Source organism: Myxocyprinus asiaticus, chromosome 17, assembly GCF_019703515.2.
Source record: "Myxocyprinus asiaticus isolate MX2 ecotype Aquarium Trade chromosome 17, UBuf_Myxa_2, whole genome shotgun sequence".
In the NCBI taxonomy this organism is placed as follows: Eukaryota; Metazoa; Chordata; class Actinopteri; order Cypriniformes; family Catostomidae; genus Myxocyprinus; species Myxocyprinus asiaticus.
Window position 1 is genome coordinate 48015126 of NC_059360.1, and position 15893 is coordinate 48031018.

General features: G+C 37.8%; 1 protein-coding gene and 1 long non-coding RNA gene across 4 annotated transcripts in view; both read right to left on the reverse strand.

Moving 5' to 3' along the window:
• Positions 1-665: 665 nt before the first annotated feature.
• LOC127455261 (uncharacterized) lies at positions 666-1766 on the reverse strand. The gene is made up of 3 exons (XR_007899649.1): positions 1622-1766; positions 1450-1540; positions 666-1359 (listed from the first exon to the last, which is right to left on the reverse strand). It is a non-coding gene; the product is annotated as an uncharacterized LOC127455261 (long non-coding RNA).
• Positions 1767-7722: 5956 nt separating this feature from the next.
• cep170ba (centrosomal protein 170Ba) overlaps positions 7723-15893 on the reverse strand; it is a 40551-nt gene continuing 32380 nt past the window's right edge. For all 3 annotated transcript variants that reach the window (XM_051722798.1, XM_051722797.1, XM_051722796.1), the window contains 5 exons: positions 15561-15671; positions 15362-15450; positions 15026-15119; positions 13568-13619; positions 7723-8338 (listed from right to left, as the gene is read on the reverse strand). In XM_051722798.1, the coding sequence (XP_051578758.1) occupies positions 8142-8338; positions 13568-13619; positions 15026-15119; positions 15362-15450; positions 15561-15671 (543 nt within the window). In that variant the 3' untranslated portion in view covers positions 7723-8141. The remainder of the gene's footprint in view (positions 8339-13567; positions 13620-15025; positions 15120-15361; positions 15451-15560; positions 15672-15893) is intronic.

Here is a 15893-nt window from a genome sequence, read left to right on the forward strand (position 1 = left end):
ACACACATTCACACACACACACGTTTGCAAAAATAAAAAAAAAAATATTACTATAGAAAGTTTGAAATTGCAAAATTTTTACTCTGTTCTGTTTTATGCTCTAATTGAATATTGCATTTCATTTCTGTTTCTTGATGTTAAAGTTCTTGACATTATTATGCATTTAATTTGAGTTATTACATTTTTAAGTTTGAAATAAATTACTAGTAGAAAAATGCTTATTCTGTGTCTTCTCTTTGTAACACCATGGTCAGGTTTGATTGTAAGCATAATGACATGCAAAAACTGACACTTCAAATCAATTTAAAATGCTAAACTTAAATAATAGTTTGATAATGTCTAAATATATATCCAAATGCATATCTTGTGATAAAATATAAAAGTCATCAGACTACACAGTATGTGTCTACAGTCATCTACTGGCCGTTACTGGCATGATATGGTGTTCAAGTCATGTTATTTATATTTTATTCACCAGATGGCAGCAATCTGTCTCCAATTTGTTACATTCTCATATTTTCTTCATGTTTCAACTTATAGAAGTGTAAGTTCTGAATTTAATATTTTTGGGTTTTTTTCAAATTTGCTTGTCTATGCAAATTAATGGTACAATTTAGAAAAGTACATGTAAATAAGATCAAAATAGCATAAAATCCCAAGAGAAATGCATAATTTTATTGTTCTTACTTCAGGGAAGAAATGGTATCATTATCATCATTACAAAATGGGTTACACATCTGACCGTTCCGGTCAAAAATGACCGCAAATACAAAAGGGAGGTGCCATTTTTTTTTTTCAACACCACAGGAGGATTAAACATTAGTAAAGCTGTAAATTATTACTACTTGAAATAATATCTGTATTTATTTTTACCTGTGATGTCAAAGCCCCTTTTTTTTTTTCCCCCCCAGTTATTACTTCAGCCTTCTAAGAAAATAATGTAATCCTAAAGAAATTATTCCAATGTGCTAATTTGGTTCTCAAGATCTATAAATGCAGCATTTATTTAAATAGTCATTTTAATGTAAATTCTGATCAATTTAAATGCATCCTTGGTAAATAAAACAATTTTCTTTCACAAACATACAAATATCATAGTGTTTCCAAACTTGTGTTGGGAAGTGTATTTGGCACTAGTTTTATTCAAGAATTTTCCATCTGAAATGTTAACCGTTTTGTTTGGGGAAGATAGAGCTTATCAAGCAGAATTGCATATTGTGAATTCCAGTCTGTCAAACACGGCACTTAACTGCCTGTGGAATGTGTTATCTGGCAACACGGAAGGCAAAACATCCTGGGAAACCATTAATCCCACTCCAGCAGTCATGTTGAAGTAGTCAGCGGACCAATTAGACATCCCTGAGGACACAAACAGTCCAATATTTTAATAGTTTACTTTCAGTTCACCAGTGAAATGTACATATATATCCTTTTCAGTCCATAACTCACCTATATTTTTATCAGTCACCATATATTGATTGTGCTTGACTCTGACATAGGGAATGTGTGACTGGTTTCCCATTGGAATGATGTAGACTTTCTGTGCAATGAACAAAACAACATATACATCAGAAAACTCATTTCTAGAAATAAGAAGTGCATTTAAATGCTGCTGACTCACCACTTCAGTGTTGATGTTGTCTGTCGGGGAGTGAAAAGCATCTAGTGACTCGAGGAATGGCCAAACAGATGGGTCTGTGTCTCGCCCACAACTGACCAGTAAACACACGGACACGTTTCTCTCAAAGGCCGACTACTTCAGAGCATTTTCAATGACCGGCCAGTATCTGTGTCACCAAATAAACAACACTGATGTGTCTACACTCATGAAATTATATGAAATGCATTTTAATGTTGTTGAAGGATTAGTTCACCTATAAATGTAAATTCAGTCATTGTTTACTCACCCCTGTGTTATAACTCTATATGACTTTTTTTCTTTTTCTGAACACAAAGGGAGAAATTGTGAATGAATGTTGTGCTCCGTGATGTCATACAATGGCAGTTTATGGTGACCACCTCTTCAAGCTTCAAAAGAACACAAAAGTATAATTCAGAAGTCTAATAAATTATTCCACGAGACTCATGATTGTTATGAAAGCATACGATAAGATTTGATGAGAAACAAACTGAAATCTAATGTGTTATTTAGTGAAAATGTTCACTGACCGTTGATCTCCTGTGTGTGTCCATGATAGGACACGAGAGCAACAGTTCACACAGTCCCCTCGCGTCATTGGGGCGTTCAAGAGAAAACTTGTTTTGTTTATCTAAAAACAGCGAAAGTGACAACAGAACACAACACAGCTGCACAAAACAGAGAACAGAACTTACTAAACATGTCTGAAGAGTTCAGTTTAGGAGCTTAATACAGTAGTTACATTGTGTTTCTACAGTTGAACAAAAATAGTGAATCTAGAGAAACTGATCATTTTGCAGTGGTCTCTTAATTTTTTCCAGAGCTGTGTATACATATATACACACACAGGTGCATCTCAATAAATTAGAATGTCGTGGAAAAGTTCATTTATTTCAGTATTTCAACTCAAATTGTGAAACTCGTGTATTAAATAAATTCAGTGCACACAGATTGAAGTAGTTTAAGTCTTTGGTTCTTTTAATTGTGATGATTTTGGCTCACATTTAACAAAAACCCACCAATTCACTATCTCAAAAAATTAGAATACATCATAAGACCAATAAAAAAAAACATTTTTAGTGAATTGTTGGCCTTCTGGAAAGTATGTTCATTTACTGTATATGTACTCAATACTTGGTAGGGGCTCCTTTTGCTTTAATTACTGCCTCAATTTGGCGTGGCATGGAGGTGATCAGTTTGTGGCACTGCTGAGGTGGTATGGAAGCCCAGGTTTCTTTGACAGTGGCCTTCAGCTCATCTGCATTTTTTGGTCTCTTGTTTCTCATTTTCCTCTTGACAATACCCCATAGATTCTCTATGGGGTTCAGGTCTGGTGAGTTTGCTGGCCAGTCAAGCACACCAACACCATGGTCATTTAACCAACTTTTGGTGCTTTTGGCAGTGTGGGCAGGTGCCAAATCCTGCTGGAAAATGAAATCAGCATCTTTAAAAAGCTGGTCAGCAGAAGGAAGCATGAAGTGCTCCAAAATTTCTCGGTAAATGGGTGCAGTGACTTTGGTTTTCAAAAAACACAATGGACCAACACCAGCAGATGACATTGCACCTCAAATCATCACAGACTGTGGAAACTTAACACTGGACTTCAAGCAACTTGGGCTATGAGCTTCTCCACCCTTCCTCCAGACTCTAGGACCTTGGTTTCCAAATGAAATACAAAACTTACTCTCATCTGAAAAGAGGACTTTGGACCACTGGGCAACAGTCCAGTTCTTCTTCTCCTTAGCCCAGGTAAGACGCCTCTGACGTTGTCTGTGGTTCAGGAGTGGCTTAACAACAGGAATACGACAACTGTAGCCAAATTCCTTGACACGTCTGTGTGTGGTGGCTCTTGATGCCTTGACCCCAGCCTCAGTCCATTCCTTGTGAAGTTCACCCAAATTCTTGAATCGATTTTGCTTGACAATCATAAGGCTGCGGTTCTCTCTGTTGGTTGTGCATCTTTTTCTTCCACACTTTTTCCTTCCATTCAAATTTCTGTTAACATGCTTGGATACAGCACTCTGTGAACAGCCAGCTTCTTTGGCAATGAATGTTTGTGGCTTATCCTCCTTGTGAAGGGTGTCAATGATTGTCTTCTGGACAACTGTCAGATCAGCAGTCTTCCCCATGATTGTGTAGCCTAGTGAACCAAACTGAGAGACCATTTTGAAGGCTCAGGAAACCTTTGCAGGTGTTTTGAGTTGATTAGCTGATTGGCATGTCACCATATTCTAATTTGTTGAGATAGTGAATTGGTGGGTTTTTGTTAAATGTGAGCCAAAATCATCACAATTAAAAGAACCAAAGACTTAAACTACTTCAGTCTGTGTGCATTGAATTTATTTAATACACGAGTTTCACAATTTGAGTTGAATTACTGAAATAAATGAACTTTTCCACGACATTCTAATTTATTGAGATGCACCTGTGAGTATATATAATAAACATGGTTACTGCAGTTTTACTATAGCAAAACCATGGTTAATTTTTGTAAAGGCACATTTTTTTTTTTTTTTAAGTACTTTTATATATATAAAAAAAAAAAAAAAAAAAAAAAAAAGCCTATTTTTAAGATTTACACATTTTAATTTCATAGCAAACATTTCATAAAATTAAATTGGGTAATATTTAACAACATTAAAATAATAAAACATACTTTTTTTTTTCTTTATTTTGATAAAGATTACTCAGTTCAGTTGGATGGAATAGTACTTGTAATTTTTTTGCAGAATCATTATTATTTTTATCAACATCATTTTAGTTTCCCTGTATTGTTACTATAGTTTTACTACAAATATAATAGTTAAAAATGTGCTTATTGTAGTAAAATCCTAGTAAATTTTGTGGTTATATTTTACTACAAATACCATAGATGAACTATAGTTACTGTAGTAAAAACATGGTTCATTTTCATAAATATTCATAAATTTTCTAAATAATTGCAAGAAAATGTTTTGTAAGAGAACGCAAAACTTTATCTCCTCTGGGTTAGAGGAGTACAAATATGTAAAGCCAAAAATGTCAAATAAATTCATTACAAGTCAAAATTATATTTTAGGAATTTGAGCTATAAATGTCAATCAATTAATCAATCAATGATGTGTAATTCCTGACCGTTTTCCTTTAGGGTTTTTAGGTCAGTTGATTTGGGAGCCAAAGAAGTGATGCTGGTCACCACTCGCACTGATATATTTCGAGATGGTAACGCTTTAAACCGTTCTAATATCTCTCTGCCCTGTGACACAAAAACTCAAGAAATTATTTGATTTTAAGTTCAAAAACATCAATATTTTCCAATGCAATAGATCTAAGGAACAATTGCAAAAGGTTAATTAAACAGAACTACGAACTCACAAATCTGTCTGCGGATGAGTTGAATATTCAATATGTACAACATTCCTAAAATTAAGGATTTTCAACATTATTTGAGTTCAATAAAGAATATCGTTTTATTGTGAAAACAGTCTACACTTAAAACGTTAAAGTCTCTGTATACAAGGGCATGGGTATCTCAGCGAATAAAGACACTGACTGTCACACCTGGAGTCGCGAGTTCGAATCCAGGGCGTGCTGAGTGACTCCAGCCAGGTCTCCTAAGCAACCAAATTGGCCCGGTTGCTAGGGAGAGTAGAATCACATGGGGTAACCTCCTCATGGTCGCTATAATGTGGTTCTCGCTCTCGGTGGGGCACGTGGTGAGTTGTGCGTGGATGCCGTGGAGAATAGCGTGAAGCCTCCACACACGCTACGTATCAACGCACGTGATAAGATGCGCAGATTGACGGTCTCAGACGCGGAGGCAACTGAGATTCGTCCTCCGCCAACCAGATTGAGACGAGTCACTATGCCACCACGAGGACTTAGAGCGCATTGGGAATTGGGCATTCCAAATTGGAGAGAAAAAATAAAGTCTCTGTATACATAAGTCAGGCATATGAGGTATCATTTGAAAGCTTAGGATCTGAACTTTTCATAGATAACATCACTTCTGCATTTATGTTACATAAAATAACAAAATAAGGCCTCAAATCATTTGCAGCGCAAATTAGCGCCCCCTAGAGGTAATGGGGTATAAATATTTATATTAAACATATAATGCACAAGTTATATATCAAATGAAAGGTCTCATTCTCTGGAATGTGACTGTAGAGTTAATTTTGTTGCCCTTATACCACAGTTCGAAAGATTTTCAAAAGAATCACAAAGTGAAACATGATTCCTGTAAATCATCAAATACAAACGGCTCTTTATGCACCAATAAGTGCTGCTGTAAGCCCCAAATAGCCAAAAACTTAATATCTGCTTTTCCCTTAGGAAGTTTTCTAAAAAAAAATGAGCCATTGTTTACTTGTCTGTGAGCTTGTCTGGCTAAATAACCCAATGTTATATCTTAGATGTCCAGAACAAAATATGCTATCCAGAAGGAAAAGCATGCAAAACAAATATTCGGATTATATATGTTATTTACTGTTGATGATAAAATATTAGGATCTCAGCTTTCTAAAGACACCTAAATTGAGCTTGTAGTCCACTCAGAGGCCGAGATATTCGATGAAACAATGAGGGTGGTGCTTGAACTGAAAATTAGACTGAATGTCTATGGACGAGCACATCTGTGAGGGCTAAAATGCGTTAGAGCGCCACCTACATTTCAGATCTGTATATTGTGATGGAATGTGATAGAGAACAAATTCTTTTTTCTAGTGCTTTCTGCCATCTGTTGGAATAAAATAAGACTTTTCAAAGTGAGGTAGAGTGAACAGAACCTGAATTACATGTTTACAAAGTTTGAACATCAACAAATTTAAAAGATGGAAGACCTAAACATAAACAATGTTATCAACCAGTTAAACAACACTTTAACATCAACAGATCTTCTACGTACAGTTATTTAACTCTATAGAAAGAGTAAATAACATCAGTCAGATCTCTGTGCACAGGCATGTTATGATATAAAATTATGCTCCGTTAACTTATTTGGTGTCTCGTCATTTTACATACCTCAGTGCATTTGTCATGAAGGCTTCAGACGATTTGAAGACATCACTGGGACAGAAACTCCTGATTGCTCTGATTTATAATTTCAGTTTCATTTCACCATAAACACAACTATGACCAGACCTTCTATAAAACAAATGCTTACATGAGCATTTTGATTTGGGTTAAACGTACAAAAACTGGTGAAGTTTGATTTAACGCCTTTACTGTTATCCTAATATTCAGTTTAGGGTCAGAGAGATCACAATGACCTTTTAACCCTTATGTTGTGTTTCGGGTCATTTTGACCCCGACGACTTTTTTTTTTCCCCTCACTATTTTTTATCCAATTGGGGTAAAAATTCCTTGATTTTGTTCATGTATGGTATCTGAAAACGTAATAAAAATAACAAAGTGGTCCAAAAAACTTTTTACTCTCTCCACCGGCCCCTTTTGCAGTGACTTAAAAATCACTCTATGACAACAAGTGGAAAAATACCAATACAAATTCGATCATGAATACAATTGTAAATATGAAATATAATAACAGAAAAATAAACAATGACCTAAAAATAGTTTAACACAAATCTCATAAATATTTGTTTCAAATATTTATTTCGTCATGGACATAATTTGACGTTTCACTTAATTTTCAGAGTTTGGGCATGAACTTTATTACCACCTGCTGGTGGAATTTAGACTTTGCGCGGAGATAAGTCCTGCTTTTGAAACGTCTTAGCGCAATGACCTATTACTCAGGAAAATAGTGCATTGCGCAACTTAAATAACATACAATACACCCACAATAGCACAAACACTCCCACCCACGCCCACTTGCACTTTGCGCTGGCACGAAAATTGCACTTAGAATTAGCCCTCTCACGAATATTGGTTAAGACGTTGCACGCTTTGCGCACTCGCAAAAATAGAGCCCAAAATCTGCTAATTTTCAAGATCCACTTGAACAGAGTTTCTTATAATATCAGACCAAAATCGAGAAAATATAGTATACCACTGACATAAATTAATCTGCATGCTTCTCAACATGGAATTCTACATATTTTTTTTTTTCAACAAATAAAGACAAACAAAAGTTTATATCTTTTAATAATTTCTTTAATGAACTTTAACATGTACAAATACCCTGTTCAACAAAAAGTGATTTAAATAATCTCGTATATTACTTTACCTATCTATCTATAACAACAATCAAAAAGTAACAAAGTAAATTAACACCAGTGTATTTACACTTTACATTTTAACGTCAAAAATCATAGTTTTACATAGTGAATGCCATTCGTTGTTGAAACTGCCATTCATGTCTTTATGATAAAGGAAGATACAAATGTGCAAACAGGCCTGACATCATATTCTCCCAAAGATAACGAGGAAGCTAGTGATGGGTCAAGATATGTTCATTCCACCTAAGAGCCAAGGTAGATTTAGACTTATGTGTCTAAAGCTTTAATCAGTATCAAAGTGTCTAGTGATGATGTTTTGTACAATTTGGCAAACCCCTCAGCCATCACACCACAGACCCTTCTCTATCTGAACTTCTAAACATCCGTCGGGCGCTCGGTGTGGGTCCACCGCCTCGCGGGGAAGACCTCCAATCCCGGGATGCAGGTCTTGAACTCCGAACCCCAGCCGATGATAAACCTCTTGTGGAGAAAGTCTTACTGAGATCTGGATTTCCTTGAGGATCTATGATCGTGTTGATGACTGATAGGAAGAATATGGTTTACTGTCATTCATTTGAATGTCCGCAGCATGTTTCAGGTATAGTATGTATACATTTATAGTATGATCAAATGTAAACTATACTTTACATCTGTAGAATAGATAATATACTGGTAGTATATACTATAAGATTATAATACTATATAATACTGTACAATGCATTTACAGTAGAGCAAATTTAATGTGGGCACTTAAGGACATAAAGCAAAAAAACACATGATTAAAGACTAAAAATCAAAAGCCGTTGTTCATACTTAACACAAAATAAGTCTGCACACTATAATTGCCTGATAGACAAGAATAAGTATGTGAACCCTTTGGAATGACCTGCATTTATGTATGAATTTGTCTTAAAATCTGGTTTGATCTTAAGTTACAATAATAAACAGACACAATCCATTTTAACAAATAACACACAAATTATTGTGTTGTTCTTGTACAAACTGAATACATCATTCAAACATTAAGTGTAGTTTGTAAAAAGTAAGTGAACCCCCTAGGCTAATGATGTCAGCAAAAGCTAATTAGAGTCAGGTGTTGGCAAACCTGGCATCCAATTAATGAAACGAGATTGGAGGTGTGGGTTAGAGCTACTTTGACTTATAAAAAGCACTCAAACATTTTGAGTTTGCCATTCTCAAGAAGCATCTGCTGACGTGGACCATGCCTCGCCAAAAAGAGATCTCAGAAGAGACCTACAATCAAGAATTGTTGCTTTGCATGAAGCTGGAAAGGGTTACAAAGTTACGGTATATTGCCAGAAGTATTCGCTCATCTGCCTTTAGACGCATATGAACTTAAGTGACATCCCATTCTTAATCCATAGGGTTTAATATGACGTCGGCCCACCCTTTGCAGTTATAACAGCTTCAACTCTTCTGGGAAGGCTTTCCACAAGGTTTAGGAGTGTGTTTATGGGAATTTTTGACCATTCTTCCAGAAGCACATTTGTGAGGTCAGACACTGATGTTGGACGAGAAGGCCTGGCTCGCAGTCTTCGCTCTAATTCATCCCAAATGTGCTCTATCGGGTTGAGGTCAGGACTCTGTGCAGGCCAGTCAAGTTCTTCCACACCAAACTCGCTCATCCATGTCTTTATGGACCTTGCTTTGTGCACTGGTGCGCAGTCATGTTGGAACAGGAAGGGGCCATCCCCAAACTGTTCCCACAAAGTTGGGAGCATGGAATTGTCCAAAATCTCTTGGTATGCTGAAGCATTCAGAGTTCCTTTCACTGGAACTAAGGGGCCAAGCCCAGCTCCTGAAAAACAACCCCACACCATAATCCCCCCTCCACCAAACTTCACAGTTGGCACAATGCAGTCAGACAAGTACCGTTCTCCTGGCAACCGTCAAACCCAGACTCGCCCATCAGATTGCCAGATGGAGAAGCGTGATTCGTCACTCCAGAGAACGCGTCTCCACTGCTCTAGAGTCCAGTGGCGGCGTGCTTTACATCACTGCATCCGACGCTTTGCATTGCACTTGGTGATGTATGGCTTGGATGCAGCTGCTCGGCCTTGGAAACCCATTCCATGAAGCTCTCTACGCACTGTTCTTGAGCTAATCTGAAGGCCACATGAACTTTGGAGGTCTGTAGCGATTGACTCTGCAGAAAGTTGGCGACCTCTGCGCACTATGAGCCTCAGCATCCGCTGACCCCGCTCTGTCATTTTACGTGGCCTACCACTTCGTGGCTGAGTTGCTGTCATTCCCAATCGCTTCCACTTTGTTATAATTCCACTGACAGCTGACTGTGGAATATTTAGTAGCGAGGAAATTTCATGACTGGACTTGTTGCACAGGTGGCATCCTAACACAGTACCATGCTGGAATTCACTGAGCTCCTGAGAGCGGCCCATTCTTTCACAAATGTTTGTAGAAGCAGTCTGAATGCATAGGTGCTTCATTTTATACACCTGTGGCAATGGAAGTGATTGGAACACCTGAATTCAATTATTTGGATGGGTGAGCGAATACTTTTAGCAATATAGTGTATCTGGAAGAGCTTAGATATTCATCTGTCCACAGTTAGACAAATTGTCTTTAAATGGAGATGATTTAGTACTATGGGTACTCTCACTAGAAGTGGCCATCCAGCCAAGATGACTCAAAAGGCATTATGTTTATGTTCATTACTAGACACAAGGTTCCTTGACTGGACGTCACTCCAAAAATCTAACAAAAACATCCATTTGTTTGTGTTTTTCGTGCACTTATTGAGGCTCTCATCAAACATGAGCACAAATGGCCCTGCATTACTGACACCACTAACAAGCTTCTCCATGAACTAGACCAAATCAAATTATATATGCTGTCATGCCACACGTGAAACTTTAAGCTTTATCCAAGCTATAGTTTTGCTACATAGGGGGACATTATTTGAAAAAGCTGGCAAATATCTTTAGTTTTACCACTGTTGCACTCTTTTGAGACGTAACATAACTTCAACCTGCAATGAATCAGTTGCTGTTCATTCATTTGCACCAATGCAGCAATTCGGTTGGCCTAATAAAAAGTCATATTTACCAACATATATTTTTACCAAAACATTTTTGTGAATTAACAGTATGTGCAAAAATTACCGTACAATTTCACTCACTTTTTTGGAACCCATTTGAATATTATTTTATTATTAATAATCGTTGTGGGTTCCTTTAAAGTTCTTTATTATAATATAAAATTTAATTATTATAGTTTTGAGGATTAGATTTGTTTTTATATAATAGTAATATATTCCTGTAGCATTTACTTCACCTTCACTTGGAGCTTTTATTTTGGCGGAAATGACAGTGTTTATTTAACAGTTTACATCGTTCCTCATATTAAATCTGGTTAAACACTGTCATCTCCTTTTCTGTGATACTGCATCACATTTTTAGATTTGTACAATAACTTGGCTTTGACTCTGGCCTTCAGAACAGCCAATGGAACAGCACCCTCTTACTTTAATTCACTCCTCCAGGTCTATGTCCCCTCTCGCTCCCTGCAGTCTAAGAATGAGCGACGCCTGGTGGTTCCATTGTAATGTGTCACAAAGTCGCTGTCGGTCATATTCTCTGTTCCTCAGTGGTGGAAAGCGCTTCCACCACATATCAGATACATTCTCCAGATATCACAAACATGTCTGTCTTTTGTTCCAAACCTCTGAGTGTATGTTGAAAGATACGGCACAACTTACTGAAATGTGTCTTCTCTCATGTAATCGTCTATTACTGTTAAAATGACAACGGAGAAAATGAATGGGGAATATCTTGAGCCCCCGAAGCAGCACTCACGGGACCAGCACATATGTACACTGAACCAGAGGTTATTTGACAGAGATGGGCCACTTCTATTAAAATGAAGCGGAGAAATTGGAACGCTCAACCAAGGAGATCTGAACGCCCAACGGTCAACGGATGTAGAAAGGAAGTCCTGCCTTACACTTAAAAGAGCCTTTTAGATATAGACATCACCTGTCAATCAACTCCAGAAAATGTTTAGTTTTTTTATTTTCTCCCCAATTTGGAATGCCCAATTCCCAATGTGCTCTAAGTCCTCGTGGTGGCGTAGTGACTCGTCTCAATCCGGGTTGCGGAGGATGAATCTCATTTGCCTCCGCGTCTGAGACTGTCAATCCGCACATCTTATCACGTGACTTAAGCACGTTACCGTGGAGACTTAGCGCTTGGAGGCTTCACGCTATTCTCCGCAGCATCAACGCACAACTCAACACGCGCCCCAACGACGATGAGGAGGTTAACCCAACATGACTCTACCCACCCTAGCAACCGGGCCAACTGGTTGCTAGGAGACCTCGAACTCGTGACTCCAGGTGTGGTAGTCAGCGTCTTTACTTGCTGAGCTACCCAGGCCCCGAGAATTTAGCTAAATATGAGGTAAAGAATCACAATTTACGATACCAGTATTGTCAGATTTTATTGCTGATTTGAAATATGTGCTTTGATCGTAATCTTGACTAACCATTTTTGAGATTTTGGTCTTTCTCCATTCAAGTAGATAGGAGCTGCACGGGCATGACTGGAAATAGCCTCCCGAGAGCATTCCAAAGATGACCGACAGTGGACTGACTTGCAAGAAAGACTTTGCACTGAACGTACACGTGAAAACCGCGCCCCCACTCTATTCTGCGAGGCGTGAAAGGTTTTCATTCAACCTTACGACCCAAGAAGCCTCTGGTATTGTAATTTAAGACTTTTTTATACGTTTTAATTGCCTTATTTTTCACCAAATTTATTTAATAACTTTTAATACTTTTTAATGACCCGCAGATACCCTGTACACAGGCATGGTGTCCATGGCAGGACACCACGAAGGAAGCCACTGCTTTCCAACAAAAACATTGCTGCACGCCTGAAGTTTGCCAGAGACCACCTTGACACTCCACAACGCTACTGGGAAAATGTTTTGTGGACTGATGAAACTAAGGTTGAATTGTTTGGGAAGAACACGCAGCACTACGTATGGTGTAAAAAGGGCACCGCATACCAACATGAAAACATCATCCCAATGGTGAAGTACGGTGGAGGAGCTTCATGATTTGGGGCTGATTTGCTGCTTCGGGGCCTGAACTGCTTGCCCTCATCGAAGGAAAAATGAATTCCCAAGTTTATCAAGATATCCTACAGGATAATATCAGGGTGGCTGTGTGACAGCTGAAGCTCAGTAGAAGTTGGGTGCTGCAGCAGGACAATGACCCTAAACATCGAAGTAAATCCACTACAGAATAGCTTCAAAAAAAGAAAATCCTCCTTCTGGAGTGTCCCAGTCAGAGCCCAGACCTTAACCCAATAGAGATGCTGTGGAGTGACTTCAAGAGAGCCGTTCACATCAGACATCCTAAGAATATGTCTGAACTGAAGCAGTTCTGTATGGAAGAATGATCCAAAAATCATTCTGAACATTGTGCAGGTCTAATCTGCAGCTACCGGAAACACTTGCTTGAGGTTATTGCTGCCAAAGGAGGATCGGTCAGTTTAAAGGGATTTGTGTGTTGTTAGCTTAAGCACACTGTGTTTGTCTATACTTGTGACTGTGATGAAGATAAGATCACATTTTATGACCAAATAATGCAGAAGACCAGCTAATTCCAAAGGGTTCACATACTTTTCTTGCCACTGCACCCATACAGAGAGAGAGAGAGATAGAGAGAAAGAGAGAGAGAGAGAGAAAGTTAAAGTGCAAGTTTTCCTGAGCATAATCTACTAACCTTCTAACTGTTTCTGGACTCTCCTCAGTTCTCTGAGAATTGATGCAATTTCCTGAAGAAAATCAGACAGAGTAAAGACAAGACAACTGTATTAAATCAAGCAAAATTACACTTTTTTTGTAATTAACATTTTTATTGATTCATGTGCATATGACAGTGAAAAAAAACTCAACACATATATAATGAATCAACATTTTACATTTAAACCCTACTAATACAATCCCACCCTGACCCTTAACGAACACCCCTGTGGTCCCACATAACACACACACAATCCAAAAAAATAAAATAAATATATATATATATATATATAGACACACACACACACACACACACACATATATTACACATACATACACTTACATAAAATAAAATATATTATATATATATATATATATATACACACACAAATAAATAAAATAATAAACATACATGATTAAACTACACTCTCCACATCCCCTCCCCGAGATTCCCCCCAAAAAACTAAATATTTGCCCCATTTTTTAGCAAATAAGTCCCTCAACCCCAGCCTTCTACTTACCGCCTCTTCAAATGCAGCTACCCTCCCCATTTCCACACACCACTCCGAAAAAGAGGGTGCTCCATTTGACTTCCAACCCCTTAAAATTACTTGCCTGCCGATCATGAGACTGGTCATGACCCAATTTTTTATATGATTGTCCCCTAAATGCATGACCGCCCCATCACCCAAAATACAGAGTCTGGGACCAAGCAAAACCTGAGTGTTCAAAACGTCGCATAAATACCTCTGAACCCTCAACCAAAACTCCTGGATCTTAACACACCCCCAAAAGACATGGGTAGTGTCTCCAACTTCTGACTGGCATCGCCAGCAAGTGGGTGTGTCTTTAAGACCAAGCCTATATAATCTAGAGGGGGTCCAATAATATCTATGTAAAATCTTAAATTGCATAAGGCGAACCCTTGCGTCTGTAGATACAGACTCGACATTTTTAAGAATCTTAGTCCACATGCCATCCTCCAATACCAATACTTCTCTTGAGAGAAGTCAAGGCTCCATCCCCCAGACTCTGAATTAGTAGGGAGTAATACACTGATGCTTCATGGCCTTTTCCAAAAGCAGCAATCACCTCTCCCAAAGCACCTGCCGCTTTAGGGGGTGCGTGCCACTAAAATTACACTTTTTTTTAACATACAGGAAATGTACTTGAAAATGCTTCAATATTTTATGCAATGATATTCTTGAACATGTTCAGTATCCAAAACTGTGCCCAAGTACTGTAGTTCTTATAAAAGAAAAAAAAATTATTAAAAAAAATAAATAAATTAAATTAACCAATGTTTTTATTTCATTCAACAAATGTATTATGGTTTAACATTACTATCAGTCCACACTGATTTTGTTTGATTTTGGAAACTAACATTTCAAAGGAAAATGACTTATAGGTCTTTTAGTCAGAAGAAAAGAAAGAAAACCTTGTTTGATGTTTTCAGTGGTGGCGAATCATCAGCAGCATTGATTCTTGACTCAATCTCTCTCAAAGCATCCGTCTTATTATGGAACAAAAACCTGGAGAAATATAATGCGAGAATGAAACCTGTACATTACATCAAGGTAATGCAAGAGGATAACATGATGAAACCCAAATGGGAAAACAGAATGGTAAGTTATCTGATTAGACACACTAGGACAATACTGTCAGTATTGATGTGTACTGTTAGCCAAACACGAAAAAAAGGCAGAAACTGTAATTAGCTGAATCAATGAAATGTAAATGTAGTTGCATCTTATGAAAAGCAAACATGTCTTACTTGATTTTCTCTGTAAGTTGTTCGGTATTCTCACGGATCGCAAGAGACAGCTGTGACACTGGATTCAACATCACATTGTTTAAAGTCACCTGACAGAAGAAGAACGGGGTATACGACTCAACTACAAAAATTACAACCCCTGATGTTTGTGTATACCAACATTAAATACCATCTGAAGAGGGAAAAGAAGTGTTTCTACCTCATCTTGTTGTTTGAGGTCTTCATTTCTAAAAGTCTGCTCAGACTCTTCAACCATCACAGAGTCTGGAGACTCTTTCTGGAAATTCAGACTAGACTCTGGATTCTGATGCTGCAAATGAAAGCCAATTTAAAAACAGGCATTTATATGTGAAGGAAACCAGACACTAAACACAACATTTCAAAATACCACAAAACATCAGTTGTTTTGATGCAGGAGAGTTAAGGCCAAAATACACTCTCTGAACACTTTATTAGGAACACCTGTACACCTACATATTCATGCGATTATCTAATCAGCCAATCGTGTGGCAGCAGTGCAGTGCATAAAATC